Source organism: Podarcis vaucheri, assembly GCF_965113315.1.
Source record: "Podarcis vaucheri genome assembly, chromosome: 4".
Taxonomy (NCBI): Eukaryota; Metazoa; Chordata; class Lepidosauria; order Squamata; family Lacertidae; genus Podarcis; species Podarcis vaucheri.
In genome coordinates, this window is record NC_138762.1 from 27,714,284 (window position 1) to 27,730,737 (window position 16,454).

General features: G+C 43.2%; 1 protein-coding gene across 2 annotated transcripts; it reads left to right on the top strand.

Moving 5' to 3' along the window:
* Window positions 1–2,608: 2,608 nt before the first annotated feature.
* On the top strand, window positions 2,609–7,052 carry RPL21 (ribosomal protein L21). Of its 2 annotated transcripts, none has more exons than XM_082221125.1 (6): window positions 2,609–2,684; window positions 3,868–3,946; window positions 4,641–4,702; window positions 5,674–5,786; window positions 6,152–6,302; window positions 6,924–7,052. In XM_082221125.1, exons 2-6 carry the CDS (start codon window positions 3,880–3,882, stop codon window positions 7,011–7,013), a joined length of 483 nt encoding a protein of 160 aa, XP_082077251.1. In that variant the 5' UTR covers window positions 2,609–2,684; window positions 3,868–3,879; the 3' UTR covers window positions 7,014–7,052. The 2 variants fall into 2 exon arrangements, with proteins under 2 accessions (XP_082077251.1, XP_082077252.1); XM_082221126.1 differs by lacking the exon at window positions 2,609–2,684 and adding an exon at window positions 2,716–2,740.
* The last annotated feature ends 9,402 nt before the right edge of the window (window positions 7,053–16,454 follow it).

Here is a 16,454-nt window from a genome sequence, read left to right on the forward strand (position 1 = left end):
AAAGTCATGTACATGGAATAAATACATCCCGATCCTCTCTCTGATGTGAACAACACAGCACAAATGCAGCTTGAAATGGCAGCAGGAGTAAATGATCTTACAATCATAGAATCTTAGAGTTGGAAGGGGCCCCAAGGGTTAGTCCAACCCCCTGCAATGTGGGAATCTCAGCTAAAGCATCCATGACAAATAGCCATCCAACCTCTTTTTAAAAATCTCCAAGGAAGGAGACTCCACCACCTCTCATGAGAGGCTTTACTACTGCTGAACAGCTCTGTAATAAAGTTTTTCCAAATGTTTAGTCAGAATCTCCTTTCTTGCAACTTGAAGCCATTGGTTCAAGTCCTACCCTCCAGAGCAGGAGAAAACAAGCATGCTCCCTCATCTATGTGACATACCTTAAGATATATGAAGATGGCTATCATATCCATGTCCTCTAAGTTTCCTCTTTTCCAGTCTAAACATACCCAGCTCCTTCAATCGCTCCTCATAAAGCTTAGTTTCCAGACCATTGATCATCTTGGTTGCCCTCCTCTGCACATGTTCCAGCTTGCTAACATCCTTCTTAAATTGTGCCCAGAATTGGACACAGTATTCCAAGTGTGGTCTAAGGCAGAATAGAATGGTACTATTACTTCCCTTGATCTGGACACTACATGCAGCCTAGAATAGCATTAGCTTTTATTTTTACTGCTGCATCTTGTTCTGTTTGAAGCAACAAATATTAAAATACCCCAATATTGCTTTTCCCTCCTCCCTCCTCCCCCCTAATCCCCTTTCCTTTTGTGCTTTTTTTGTTAATTGTTTACAGCATTTAAATACCACTCTTTGGTCAAAAGACTCCCTGAGAGCCTTACAAAAATCAGTTCTAAGATGGTCCCTGCCTTTGGGTTCACATTCTAAAGAGACATGAGGAGGGAGGGAGAAGCAAAAGACAGGCTTAAGCACAAATTGAATTCCTTATGAAACAGTTATTATTGTGACTATCTAGAAGATGAAGAGCTCCTGGTTGTCAGACTGCTCATGCATCTCTCCATAACATGGCCTGATGCAGTTTAATGCCACTGTGTGGTAGTCAAAATGTTGGTAATGCATTTAGCACTTGTCTCCCATCTGATGGGCCTCCAGGGCTCCTTGTATAAATAAAAGGTGCAGAGAATCTTTCCTACCTCATAATATTAGAACTTGGCACCATCCAATGTTGCTGAATAGTGGAAGATTCAGGGCAAATAAAAATGTACTTTTTCACACAGTGCATCGTTCAACATTTATCCAACTGACTTATTAGCATTTACTCAGGGACTCTCCAAAGTCTTAAAACATTTGAAATTGACAGTGCCCAGTATTGCATCTGAGGTATTCCCCATTGCGTGAGGTGTTGACATGTACACATGAAGGCGGGTGGTGTGTATGTGAACCTGGTTAGGAGAACTGGTGCTCAATGGCTGAGCCGATCAGGTGCAAGGAGCAAGCTTAGCTGTTGTCCATTTGCAAATGCCAACAATGTCCTTCAGCTCTCTATATTGGACAAACAGGCCAAACCTTACGCCAAAGAATAAACAGACATAAATCTGACATCAAGAATCACAAAACAGAGAAACCAGTAGGAGAACACTTCAATCTCCCAGGACATTCCATACAAGATCTCAAAGTAGCTGTTTTACTACAAAGGAATTTCAGAAATAGACTGGAAAGAGAAGCTGCTGAATTGCAACTCATTACCAAACTTAAAACCATGGAGACCTGGTCTGAACAAAGACATTGGATTCTTATCTCATTATACATGACTAAGCCATTTTTCACCTTCTCACCCTTGCCTTTTCCTGTCAGACCTATTGCAGTCGTTAAGAGTCGTCAACAGGCTCATCTCAGCTATCTGCCAATCTCCCATTCCCACCACCCTTCTGAGTAATACCCCTCCCCACCTTCTCACTATATAGAAGGATCTGGCAACTTCTGTTTCAGTGTATCTGAAGAAGTGTGCATGCACACGAAAGCTCATACCAAGAACTAACTTAGTTGGTCTTTAAGGTGCTACTGGAAGGATTTTTTTTTATTTTGACTATGGCATGCCATTCATTCTTTCGAAATTAGTGCCGGGAAGATGTTGCACTTGAGATCGCTTACAGTGGGCCAGAAACCTGCCCTCCATCGCAGTTGTTCCTCCGTAAGAAAAATAAAATATCCAACGCGGCCTATCCGCTGCTTGCAACATCCAGTTATTACATAGATGGTGCTATTCACAGCAGTACGTACATGACTCCATTCAACCGGCTCCCTGGGACCACGTGACGGCAGCCAGCCGCACGCGCTGCCTAACGCCTGCGTGGGCGGGGTCAGCTCCTAGGCCCCGGGCTCCCTTTTTGCCTAGCAAGGGCCTCCTGGAAAGCGCATCTACGACAACTGCCTGCCTCCGTTCACAGTACTACGGAAGACAGAGGTATTTATTCCATGCTCGGTTGCTTTCTCCCCAGCACCCGTGTCGCTTCCTTTTATATATATATATATTTTTATATATTTAATATATATAAAAGTTTCCACGCCAGCACGCGACGTCGCATACACTCCGGCGTTTCTGCGGGACAGCCCTACCTCGCGGAGGGCCCCTGCACGCGGGCAGGAAGGAGCGGAGAGCGCAGGAAGCCCCGCCTTCTTTCCTTTTGGCCTCGGACGCCATCTTACAGGTACACGGCGGAGCTCGGCTGCTCCTCTTCCACTCCTGGGGGGTCGCTTCTAGCGGGTCCGTGAGGGGCTTTGGCGCGAAATGGGCCGGTGGCGGGGAAACGGGAGAGGGGGAACTGCGCCGGGCGGCGATTGGAAGTGGGGAGAGCGAGGGAGCGAGAGCCGTTTCGCCGAGGGCGGCCTGGCCTCCGGGAAGGATGGGAAGAGGGGGGAGGCCGGCTAGGTAGGAGAGGGCGGCGGGAGGACTCGGACCCGGGAGCGGCGCTAGTGGGGTGCGCTGGCCGGGGAGGAAACTGCAGCAACGGGTGCGATCCAAGCGCACGTGGAGGTTTGCGATGGAGGCCGCCGCCTCCTGCTTTCTCCTCCTCGCCCAGAAGTGGACTGAGCGCACGCCTTGCATTCAGAAAGCCCCAGGCTCCCGTCCCTGGCTTCTCCAGTTAAGGCAGGACCTCGAGTGGCAGGGCTGGGAAGCCTTCAAAGGTCTAGATGTCACTAAGGTGTATAGTCGCTCCTGGAAACGTATCTTATTCTTGCAGCGGTTCTCAACCTGTGGGTCCCCAGATGTTGTTGGACTACAACTCTCATCATCCCTGAGCTCTGGCCTTACTAGCTGGGGTGATGGGAGTTGTAGTTCAACATCTGGGGACACAGGTTGAGAAAGGCTGCTTTATGGAGATTTCCCCCCCCCCAAAAAAAAAATTTGCCTGCTCTTGAGCGTCAGTGGCTTTTCCAGAGGCTTGGGCAGGGAGATCTTTTGTACTGCCTCAACTCCTGTTGTTTTTTTTATACTGGAGGTAGCAGAGACTGAACCTGTGGCTTAACTATGCATGTGCAAATGAACTTGGAAGTGTTTTGGAGGATATTGTGTCTATACATACGCAAGCAAAAGTGGGTGTAGATACCTGGGTGTAAAATGCATGTATATGGATTTCAAGATGTTGCACGGGTAAATTATTCTGACGAGATATTCAGGCTCGAATGAGACATGATGCTAAACGTGTTTAATGCTAGACAATGGCTTTTCTGCAGTATTGTAGTGTGAGGGGTATATAATCCCTCCCCCCTGATAATCTTGACATATGCCGCCTCCCCTCGTTGTTATTTACTTTGGGGGAAAGCTACCGTTGTGCATGTTTTAATTTTATTTTCTGTTAATTTTTGATCCAATTGTATTTTCTCTTTCAGTAAACCGTCAAGATGACCAACACCAAGGGGAAGAGGAGGGGGACACGTTACATGTTCTCAAGACCCTTTCGCAAACATGGTAGGGAATATTTGTTCAGCTAGTTTAGTTGGTCAGTGGGTTTGTTGCCTTTAGTTGATCCAGGAATAAGGGTTATTTCAGTAAACTGATGTGACCACCAAGGTCAGGTGAACGTTCACATCCCAGAGTCCATATGCTATCAGTATCAGCTGAGACTTACGCATCTTTAATTTATTGAAAAATGTCTTTACATATACATTGCTAGAAATCTGTAGATGCAGGCTAGAAAGCTCAGAAAGTAGCACTAATAGAGGGGCTTTGGGAAGAGGAATTGCTTCTATGTGTAGTTTATTTTACTTATATAGCCTGAGTGTTGTAAGTCAATTTTAATACTTTTAATACATTTCATAGAGTTGGAAGAGATCCCAAGGGTCAACTAGTCCAACCTCTGCTTAAAATCCTCCAAGGAAGGAGAGTCCACCACCTTCCCAAGGGAGTCCATTGTCAAACAGCTCTTACTGTCAGAATGTACTTTCTGATGTTTAGTTTGAATCTCCTTTCTTGTAACTTGAATCCATTGGTTCAGGTACTATCTTTGAGAGCAAGAGAAAACAAGCTTGCTCCATCCCTCATGTATCAGCCCATTAGTTATTTGAAGATGCCTATAATATACACTCTTAACCACCTCTTTCTCAAGCTAAACATACAAAATTATCTTAAGTAAAAATATGATTATTATTGCATTTTTTCATAGGTGTGGTCCCTCTTGCTACCTACATGCGCATCTATAAGAAGGGTGATATTGTTGACATAAAGGTATTTTTAAATTTAAAAATGCTGCTCTAATGCTAATTCTAATACTGTAGTTCTCTCATTATCCTTCTAAAACAGAATTCAAATTAAATACAATCTAACAGAATAACAAATACTGTTTTGCTTGCCCTGAGTATTAAATGCTGGGATTTGAACTATGCTCACAATTGCATTTCATCTTACAATGTAATTTGGAAAATACACAGAGGAGTATTAATTTGCCAGAAGGTTGCCCTCTTCAGTATATCACACTAATGCTGATACAGAACTTTACTTGAAATTTTTATTTCATAACACTCTGGAGCTTGATGATGATTGTCTCTTATGATTGCTTTTGTAATAGCAAAGTGAGCAAATCATTTCACCGGCACTGAAAGCAAACCAGAGGTGTCCAGTTCTTCAGATTTAATTTTATTTGATTAAATATTTTAAGATACCATTAATGTGTAAGAATAATTGTGGCAACCATGCGTGTATTGGCAAACCATTCATCAGTTTGGATATGGCTGTTGCATGATCTGATTTCCTGCAACAGGATAAGTGAGCAACTGGAAGACCCAGTACTTCGCTCTAGAATTTTATTTCAAATGGTAAACATTGCTTGATATACAATGCTATTCCATTTGCAGAGTAGACCAATTGAAATCTAGTCCATTGATTGCAATAGGACTATTCTGAGTATGACTTGCTAGATATTACCCACTGTATAATCTAAAACATAGTAGCTTACTTGATAGTTTAATTATTAGACAGATGCTTAGTCCAGTTAAAGCTTGGGAACCTGACATTGGAGGACTTTGGGACAAATTTATATTTTTAAACATGTTCTTTCTGTTATCTGATATTGGAAGCTTTTGGGAAATGTTGCTAATGTTATGATTACAACTGTTTTAGTTCAATATATCTTTGACATTTTTTTGTAAGATAAGCTATGGTAATATTTTCTGTCTGTCTTTTATGTCTTTTATTAACAGGGCATGGGCACAATCCAGAAAGGCATGCCCCACAAATGTTACCATGGCAAGACAGGAAGGGTATACAACGTTACCCAGCATGCTGTGGGCATTATTGTGAACAAGAAAGTTAAGTAAGTGCTACTAAAATGGGTTGGAGCTTTAATTGCATTGATGGATTTCTTTCTCCCCATTCACTTTGCCAGTTAGACATTTGTTGTCTCCATTGGCCATTCAGGTGGGGCAGAGACAATATCCTTTTAAAACCCAACCAGTTAATACTTAATTGGTTTGGATCCTGTCAAAGGAAACATATTGAACAGTTCTTCAAAATCTGAAAGCTTACATGTTCCTACAGCAATCAGAGTTGCCTATGCTCTTGAGACCAGCATGGTAACCATGTGTACTGACTTGGGCTCAGCTGTTAGTCCTACTTGTTTTTTAAAAAAACCCACAGGAAAAGCTGCTAAATCTAACAGTGTTGGTGTTCTGTGTCTAGGGGCAAGATTCTGGCCAAGAGAATTAATGTGCGAATTGAGCATATTAAGCACTCAAAGAGCAGAGACAGCTTCTTGCAACGTGTGAAAGAAAATGAAAGAAAGAAAAAAGAAGGAAAGGAAAAGGGAATTTGGTTTGAACTAAAACGCCAGGTAATGTATTGAGATGTGAACAAAGTATGTACTTTGTCTGCAAACAAAGGGAGGGGGTTAGCGGAAGTGGTTTGAACATTCTATGTGACTAAGATGTCAGGAAGCAATTAAGTTTCTGACAAGAAGAATGTCAGGTAATTAATTCCATTAACACATTTTTCAGATTAGAAGGAAGTTTAGTCATAAACACTAGTGGGGTTTTTTCTGCATAATCCAAGTATGTTTCAAATGCATTTAGCCTTGGTATTATTTTTATAAAGTTATTTTCAGTGCTAGTAGGTAATCTTCGTGCATATTATGGGGGGCGGGGGGAAGAAAGCTGCTGTTGGCTTGTATTAAAAAACTGCTACTGTGTGACTCATCTTATTCTCAAGTGATACAGCAAACTTGCTAGGGGAAAATATATTTAACAAATTATAAAATGATTCATGCATAGAATTATTAGTTGCCATATTCCGAGACGAGGTGCCATGCTTTCTCAAGTCCAAAGTATTGTAGGTTTTTGTGTTCTAGGGACATAGCGCTGCAGTAAAAACAAGGAAAGCCCAACAGATGGCACCTGGACTAAACAATGCTATTGTAACTTAGATTTATGTTTAAATTTCTTTTTCTGCCTTCTAGCCTGCTCCTCCAAGAGAAGCCCACTTTGTGAGAAACAATGGCAAGGAGCCAGAGCTGCTGGAACCAATTCCATATGAGTTTATGGCATAGTGTATGTGAACAAAATAAAATACCACCTTGAGGACCTAAGTTTGTGTTGGTGTGGTCAAATTATTCTTAACAAGCACTGTGCTTTTGTAAAAAGACAAGAACTATTTGGCATGAATGGAGTGTTGAGTTAAATTATAGGCAGAAATGATCACTTAAAGATAGCCAAGTTCTTTCTTGCCCCTAAGGGCTGTCCAATCCCCAATGCACTATAAATTGGCCCAAAATTCTTACTTGTGGGTATGCTGTTGATTTAATTCCAGCTAAGTGAGCTAGATGTTTAAAAATACATAAATAATACTTATTAGTTAGAGCTGATTAGCATAGTCTCTCAAAGCATTGGTTTGGGTTATAAGTTTTAGTAACTTGAGCAGAGTTCTAGGTGTGTCAATCTGGGATGAGAGATACGTGCATGCAATGACCGTTTTGTGTGTGGGTTCCATTCCTGGCCCCCTGCATGCATTGGCGGAGCATGCATGAGCCCAACCTGTTACGCCCCCTTTCTGCCCTCTTCTGGGTCCAAAAGGACTCATACGTCTGTGGTTGCACATCAATTAAATGCACACAAAATGGTTGTTGCTTCTGTGTGTGTGTGTATACGCAACTTACCATTTGGCTAATGAAATCAACCTATTCTCTTGCACTAATGGGATGAAGCAGAAACCAAGTGTTTTTTCAGTCTATAAAGGGTACATGCAGATGGAGTCCAGCTTTTGATCAGTAAGGGTTATTTATCTCCGTTATCTATGCCAAGCTATATCTTGATAAACTTTGGTCAACAAAATCCATTTTGGAAAAGTTGGGCACATTCCAGCTGCCCATTCTGTGGCTGTGTGTGTGGGAAAATGGCACGTAGATCACCTGTGTGAATTGAGAGTTTGACATCTAGCAGACTCTAAAAAATAACACCCTTTGTTCTTATAAATTAAGTGCTGTTCATTACGTTGATTGTGCTTTCCTCTTGTCCTTGATGGCTTAGTACAATTATGTTTTCTGTAGCTACAGGAGTGATGTTCCAAAAATACACCAACATAGCCCAGTTTAATCATTTGGTGATTCAACTACAGTTGGGCTGAAGTTGCTGAACTGAGTAGCCTCTCAAAAAGGAATCTAGTCTCCAATGAAGTTTTTTGTCCTTTATTGTCTCAGGATAAGGAATGACAGCATCCCTCATTTCCCTTCCTCTACCCCTTTTCCACTACATTTGCCTCTTACTCCCACCAACGCTAGGGGATCCACTTAGTGTGAGATTATAAACACATGTCGATCTTTAAATATGATTAATTCTGCATTTAATCCTTGTCACCCTGCTGCGTGGCTTCCTTCTACAGAAAACACATCTGTGGGGAATAGTGAGAAAAGAGTGATCTGGGAGATAAAAAATGGGATGAATGGGCTGGTATGTCAACAGAAAACACTGGTTCTGGTAAAACATCTTAGAAATTGGATGGTTTTTTTCATGGGTTCTACACCATGAGTACTGTGATGTCAGACATTGGAGTGCCTCTATCTGTCTGAGCTAGATGGACCAATGGTCGGACTATAAGGCAGCTTCCTATTTTCTGTCATTCTACATAAAAAGCATAATATCCATCCCCAGAACAAGTTGTGCCAGAAAGCACCATGTATTTACCCTTGGCTGTACATTCTACCAACAGATTTTGGAGCAGCACATATTTTTCAATCTTTAAAGATGTCACCTTTTTATACTATTTAAATCTTGATCTCTGGCTCTTTGTTTCTTTCTCTGGCTCATCCCCCTATATTCTCTTCATTAGCATCCTTTTTCAAGTATTTCCATTTCTGAATCTTCTTCGGTCCTTCCCCTTGTTTGCTGCTATTCCATCTTCTGTCTCATCCAGTCTTAGCTCTGTATCCTCACCCCCACATCTGTCATTCAACTTCTACGTGGCCAGCTCATTCTTGATGGGTCAAAATACACTGAAAGAGTCAAAGCCACTTCAGACCATGTGGTGTATGTTTCAAGAGTGCCATACAAATGTGCACTTTTACAGAGAGCTGCAGAAAGCAAAAGATGGGAGTCAGAAATAGGTTACATTATTAAAAGCAGCAGCTTTTGACTGGAAACAAACCTATCAAGGTTTTTCTCTCTTTATCAATAAAAATGTAGGTGGGCAAAACAAGCTTCCTTTTTAGCTATGTGGTTTCTTTGTTGAACTGAATAGAAAATGTGACTGTACTATTCTATGGGAGAAACATTGATGACAGCGTGATTCAGTCGGGTGCAGAGCTGCCCACTACAAAACATGAGTAGCGCATGCTTCTCCACTGTCCCAGGTGTGGGATCTCCATTTTGCACATGCAAGCAAGTCCCCTTTGTTCCCAGCTCAGATGAGGCAGTAATGCTTCTGAATACCAGTTGCTGGAGGCTAGAGTGCTGCTGTGGCTGGGTCCTGCTTGCAAGTTTTCCACAGGCTTCCAGCTGTTCACACTGAGAACAGGATGCTGGGCCAGGGCAAATGGCCTGATCCAGGAGGCTCCTCTGTCCTTTTTTCATAATACTGGAACTCAGGGCAATGAGTGAAGGCAGACAAAAGAAAGTAACTTAAAACTATCACCATCGTTCATCATTTTTAATTTGTATACCATCTATCTTACAATACCCAAGGCGGTTTACAAGCTGAAGAAACAAGGAATGTACACCTTATAACAATCTAATCCAATACAAAAATGTGATAATAAAACAACTTCAAGCAAACTACATCAAAAATGTAACACTCAGCAACAGTATAGAATAATAATGCCAGCATATAAAAATTTAGCAGAAATTCACTCTTAACAATTACAAAAAATAATTTCTAAACTACAATTAGTAAAACAACGGCAAGCCACAGTGCATAAAATAATATAATACAAATTGAGAAGCAGAGACTAGAGGGTGGAGCAAGGCAGGTGGAAGAAGGCCTTGCCTGATGAAGTCTCTCCCCTCACCTATGAATCTGTGTGTAAACGGCTCAGGACTGCAATACCTCAAGGACCGCCTCTCCCCACATAAACCAACCTGGACTCTGGGTTCCTCACCTGAGGCCCTTCTTTGTGCGCCTCCTCCCCAGAGGTCCGAAGGGTGGCAATCCAAGAGTGAACTTTTTCTGCCACGGCTTCCTGTTTGTGGAATGCTCTCCCCAGGGAGGTTTGTCAGGCGCCTTCATTATATACCGTATTTTTCGCTCTATAACACGCACCAGACCATAACACGCACATAGTTTTTAGAGGAGGAAAACAAGAAAAAAATATTCTAAACGAAATAGTGGATATATGATTTTTGTGGTTCATGCTGTGGCCACAGACATGTGATCTGAAGGTGAGTTTGGAGTAGCCCAATGCAAAAATCCTGAGGATCCATGTGGATCCATGCTTTGTAACCACGGAGGAGGGAAGGAAGGGGAACCATGGATCCTCTGCTCACGACTGCAGCAGATCCCCCCCGCCATCCGCAGGCATTCACTCCATAACACACACAGACATTTCCCCTTACTTTCTAGGAGGAAAAAAGTGAGTGTTATGGTGCAAAAAATACGGTATATTTTAGGCACCAGGCGAAAACGTTCCTCCTCAACTAGATTGTTGGCTGATTAACATTCTGCAGCCTTTTAAATGTGTTGGGGGTGTATTTTGTTTTTGTTTTACCATTGGTTTGTGTTTTTACCTTGTGTTTTTATCTTGCGAACCGCCCTAAGATCTTGGGATGAAGGGAGGTATACAAATCTTAAGAATAATAATGGATGCCCACTTGAATGTCTTTAAAAGAGGATTAGAGAATCTTATTTTCACAGTGGCCAATGGCAACTAGTCATGATAGCTCTGTTTTCTCTTTTTGGTGATGTGCAATGGGCTACCCTTTATCCCTCCTCCTCCTGCAGCAGCAGCAGCAGCCCAATGTATTTCTATGCAGGCAGACTTGACTTTTTTTGCCGGGTGCATGAGAGTTGCCTGCATGGAGTTCCTCTTCACCCACAGCTTCCAGAGCAGTGCATGAATATAAGGCTGCTTTAAACCGTATGCTGATAATTGGGTTGTTCTGATATTTTATTTAAAACATTTCCATACCCACCATTCAACTGAAAATGTCCAGGGAGCAGTTTACAACCATTGGAAAATTGTTTGTTAGCTATGTATTTGGACACTTCTTAAGATATCCACCATCGAAAAGACAGAGCAAGTTAAATAATCATGAACTGACAAAATGTAAAACGAATGTAAAACAATGTAATGTAAAATGTAAAAAAAAATGTAAAAAGCAGGGAGCCTCAACCCTTTTGCCATTTGCTTTACTAGTCCCTTTAAGCAGCAACTTGTATTTCCTCTCTGCTCACTGAGGCAGGCACAAGAGGATGCTGGCTGTACGCAGAGAAGGAAAACACAAACACACACATCTGTTTTCAAGCCTGCACCTATGAGCTACATTTGCACAGCTCAAGAGGATGCAGGAGAGGGGATGGGTGGTAATTCCGAATCTGTTGTCAGCAGATTGTTCGAGGAAATGACAATAGGCAATATTCCAGCTTTTGTGTGTAGCCTTGAATCAATAAATCCTGCACTCAGGTGTTGCCACTTGAGGAAAGAAGAGGAGGAGAGAGAAAAACAGCCTCTCAATTCATATTTGTTACCTTTTCCAATGCAAGTGCAATAAACAAGTTTATATGGGCAGTATAAAGGAAAGCAGATTTCTCTGCTCTCGTATGGGGCATGGCTCCTAATTGTCCCATTGCTGGTCAACCTCCCACTGCTTGGGAAAGTGTCACACCTCAGGAGCAGAGCATTTGTTGTGCATGAAGAAGGCCTCATATTCAATCCCTGGCATCCCCAGGTAGGGCTGAGAGAGGATCCTGCCCGAAACCCTGGGGAACTGCTGCTAGTCAGTGTGGGCAATAACTGAGGCAGAGGGGCCAACGCACCTGGTTCAGTATAAGGCAACTTCCTGTGTTCCTAATGGAAATGCATTTTTTGGGGTCAGTAGATTGCAGAGCTCTAATGCAAGGTGTTGCAGCCCTTTCCACACTCCTGGATACTTCTGTCCATACTGTGGTAAGCACAGGTAGATTCAAAAGCCAGCCTGGTTGGGCATTTGCTAGAGGCCTACACTCCAACAGACCCACTTACAAGAATACCCAGAATTCCCCTGCTGCAGTGAGGTGGGCTACAGGTGTCTCGCCCAAGAGTATTCCAAGAATAATCTCCCGTTTGGATTACTGCAATGCGCTCTACATGGGGCTACCTTTGAAGGTGGCTCGGAAACTACAACTGACCCAGAATGCGGTTGCCAGATTGGTGACTGGGAGCGGCTGCCAGAACCACATAACACCAGTCCTGAAATACCTACGTTGGCTCCCAGTACATTTCCAAGCACAATTCAAAGGGTTGGTGTTGACTTTTAAAGTCCTAAATGGCTTCGGCCCCATATACCTGAAGGATACATGTCCACCCCCATCATCCAGCTCAGACACTGAGGTCTGGCGCCGAGGGCCTTCTGGCAGTTCCCTCACTGCCAAAAGTGAAGTTACAGGGAACCAGGCAGGGGGCCTTCCTGGTAATTGTGCCCACCCTGTGCAACGCCCTCCCGTCAGATGTCAAGGAAATGAACAACTATCTGACTTATAGAAGACATCTGAAGGCAGCTCTGGATAAGGAAGTTTTTAATGTTTTAATTTGTTGGAAGCTGCCTAGAGTGGCGGGGGCAACCCAATCAGATGGGCAGCATATAAATATAAATTATTGCAGGGGAAGTCCCTAACTCACTGAGGTTCTGAGACCCATTGGCTGCCGTCACCTGGTTGAGCCAGTCAAAGCCATTCCCGGGATATGGTTGCTGTCACATGCTTACAGCTTCTAGGAACCACTTTGATCATTATTGACCATGTGGATTGGGTCATTTTTAGGCAAGGGAAGGAGGGAGGCTGTCTGGCCCAATGCTAGGCAGGAGCACTCCATACTGCAACATTTTCTTGCAGGTTCCCTTTTTGAATCATCCAAGTACACAACCTTTTGCCACATTTTGGGAACTGCTCTGAACTGGCAATGACATGCCCTGTATCTCTGCTCTGCTAGCGGTGCATTCACACCCATGAAATTGAATTCACACTGGAAGGGAACAATTCAGAGTGCCAGCTAATAAACCATCTCAGAACGCGCCTATATTAGCTGCGATGTTTCATGTGGATCCACATAATGGTGCCTCTCATCTCTCTTATACATGAGGGTGTTTCTTTTTCTTACAGATTTCAGCCAAACAGCTATGAAGCGCATCCCTCTAGAGGACTAAAACGGGAGCTCATTTCTTTTAGTGTGACAGTAGTTTTACTTTATTTGTACACAGGGGAGAAAAATATGTTCAACAATTTTACTGCTCCTTCCAAAGCCAGCTTAAAAAGTAGATTAGTAGTGCAGTGTAATATTTTTTGCAATGTGGGTTTATTACAGCTACAAAAGCAATATTGCACTCTTTTCTTTCCTTTTTTACTCATTTCACAACATGACTGAGAAATTCAAATTTTAATGACATTGTTTATGAGTAAACCGGAGAGGCACATGAGACACAACAAACGCGCATCACACTGTTACCAGAGATAAAAATCTGGAAGAGGAGAATAACAAAAGCTTGTCCCGGAGGCTGGTATAGTTTAAACTCTTCTCAGTAAAATCACACAAGTCTAACTAGACATGCCAGGGGAGCCAACACTGTGATACCCAGAAGTATTTAGACTACAGTTCCTATCAACCCGAACTAGAGGCAATCAATGTGGAGCTCTCTAGTGTTCCCCAATCCAGCTGTTTTCAGACTACAATTCCCATAATCACTGACCACTGGTCCTGCTTGCTAGGAATGATGGGAATTGTAGTCCAAAAACAGCTAGAGACCCAAGTTTGGGAAACACTGTCTTTGATCATTATTGACCATGTGGAGTGGGTCATTTTTAGCTTGTGTACCCCATGGTCCTCTCACCCACCACTGCCCCCACTCAGGTCCTGAGTTTGAGCCCCACATTGGTCAAAATATTCCTGCGTTGCAGGGGGTTGTACTAAATGACACTCAAGAGTCCTTTCCAACTCTACAGTGCTTGGGGCAGGGACTGGGAGTAAGCTGAGGGAAGGGGGCTGTGGGCTGGTTCTCTCAGCTCCCTATCCCTGTTGCCTTGCTCTCCCCAGAGCTGCTCTTGGTAACACTCAGTGAAGTAGCTTTGTTTTTGCAGTTAGGAAAAGTACATATGGTGTCTCTGCTTATCGCAACAAAGGTGAAAGGCTGCCACCTCGCATCTTTGGAAGCGGTGCTTTGAAATCCCTCACGTCCTGAACTCCTTCGGTCTGAAAGAGTCCGTTTCCTGCTTAGGATGAGAAACGGTTCTGAGAATCAGACCCTTACCAAGCATCCTACATCCGACTACATGGCAGCTGCAGGCCCACACAAGACACTTAAAACACATTCCAAGCACAAGACTCCTTCACCCCAAAGAATTCTGGGAACTGTAGCTTGCTAAGGTTGTTGGGAACTGTAGCTCTGTAGCAGACAGTCCTATCCTATGCCACATCAGATGCATGGTATGGTAGCCATAGGAACCTTTCCTCCCTAATAAAATGTTTTAGTAACTTTTTAGCATTCTTCCACAGAACTCCTCCTGTCCTTACAGACCAATCCTTTTGCCCCACCTGTTTTGTCACGCAGTTGTCACATAGGCTTTGTATAAATATACTGTATCTTTAAACAACTGTGCACACCCATCTGATATCCCTGAATTGGTTTGGAGAGTATCTGCACTGCATCATTGACAGTATGCCTTTGAATAGCAGTGGCTGGGTATCGCAAGTGGGGAGAGCGCTATCGCATTCAAGCCCTGCGTCGGGGCTTCCCACAGACACCTGGCTGGCCAATATGAGAGCAGGGTGTTGCAATGAATGAGCCTTCGGTCTGATCCAGAAGGACTTGTAATCTGGTGAACTGGGTTCGCTTCCCCGCTCCTCCACATGCAACTGCTGGGTGACCTTGGGCTAGTCACACTTCTCTGAAGTCTCTCAGCCTCACTCACCTCAAAGAGTGTTTGTTGTGGGGAAGGAAGGGAAAGGAGATTGTTAACTGCTTTGAGACTCCTTTGGGTAGTAAGAAAGCAGGATATCAAATCCAAACTGTTTTTCTTCTTCTGCACTTATGTGCTCATGGCTGCTTTGCGCTTGAAAACTGCTCTCGCTTGTGGTCTGCAGCTATTCTTCTAAGAGAATAGTTTCTCTGGCATGAAAACAGAATTGCTGCAATTTTAATTTTCATACAAAAGTAGCTCCCATAAGCAGGCTTCTGTTGCCAGATGCCCTGATTGGATCACGGTTTCAAGATAATAATAATAATAATAATAATAATAATAATAATAATAATAATAATAATTTATTATTTATACCCTGCCCATCTGGCTGGGCTTCCCCAGCCACTCTGGGCGGCTTCCAAAAAAATATTAAAATACTGTAATACATCAAACACAAACATGAAGTGTGTTTGTGACAGCCGCACTTCACACATGTTGCAGGTAACATTGCTTCCCATGACAGCTGTACACAGAGGGGCAGCCTGCAGAATTACTTAGGGTGTGTTCACATGGCTCCCTTACGAGTGCAGTGAAATTGTTTTTCCAGTGTGTTTCATGGCTCCTTCCCTCCCTAGCTGTTCATGTCAGCACAGCTTCATTCATTTCTGTTTGTATTCACACCAGTGGGCACTGGTAGCATGGTTGGCATCCGTCTGTCTCGGGAGAAAATGGAAGAGTGTTCCTTCATGGGTGGAGACAAACCATTGGTGAGTTACAGCACACTACAGGAAAGACATATTTTGTTGCAACTGGAGCAAAGGAAGCCGTCCAGTTATTCCGAAGCAGGTGTACCTTGGCGTTTCTTCTCTTCACCTTTTGCGAAGGTGTTCACATATGGCTCGAGACGAATTAGGAGCAGCTTAAGGACTCCGATTGGTGTGAAACCAGTTTGAGAAACAACGCATCAAAACTATAGGCTTTTGTAACAAAGCACAGGGCACATATGCATAACAGGGATTTAAAAACAAAGAACTGGAAACACAGTGAGTGTGCAATGAACAGGGAACACAGCCTGTGATGTAAATCCAACTGTATTTAATTACGTGCACTTTTCTAAATTAATTTTTATATTGGCAAAGAAGCACAAAGGATAGGTTTCTAAAAATGGCATGACTGGAAGGATAATAATGAAGATGTATTGAGGTGTACAGGTACATCATCCTAAGCATACCTGATACATGATAGCCATACAATGGGAGGGGGGAACAACATCTGATAAAAGATGGAGGGGTCATGCTAAGGAAATGCTCTTAAGAAGCATGGGGTGAGCATAGCTCAGTCGGTACAGCATGAAACTCATAATCTCAGGGTTGTGGGACTGGGCCCCATGGTGAGCAAAACGGGGGTTGGACTAGAT

Coding starts and splice junctions, on each gene's coding strand:
- RPL21 (XM_082221125.1), top strand. CDS start 3,880: ATGACCAACACCAAGGGGAAGAGGAGGGGGACACGTTACATGTTCTCA. Junction 3,947..4,640: donor AAGACCCTTTCGCAAACATG/GTAGGGAATATT, acceptor ATTTTTTCATAG/GTGTGGTCCCTCTTGCTACC. Junction 6,303..6,923: donor GGTTTGAACTAAAACGCCAG/GTAATGTATTGA, acceptor TCTGCCTTCTAG/CCTGCTCCTCCAAGAGAAGC.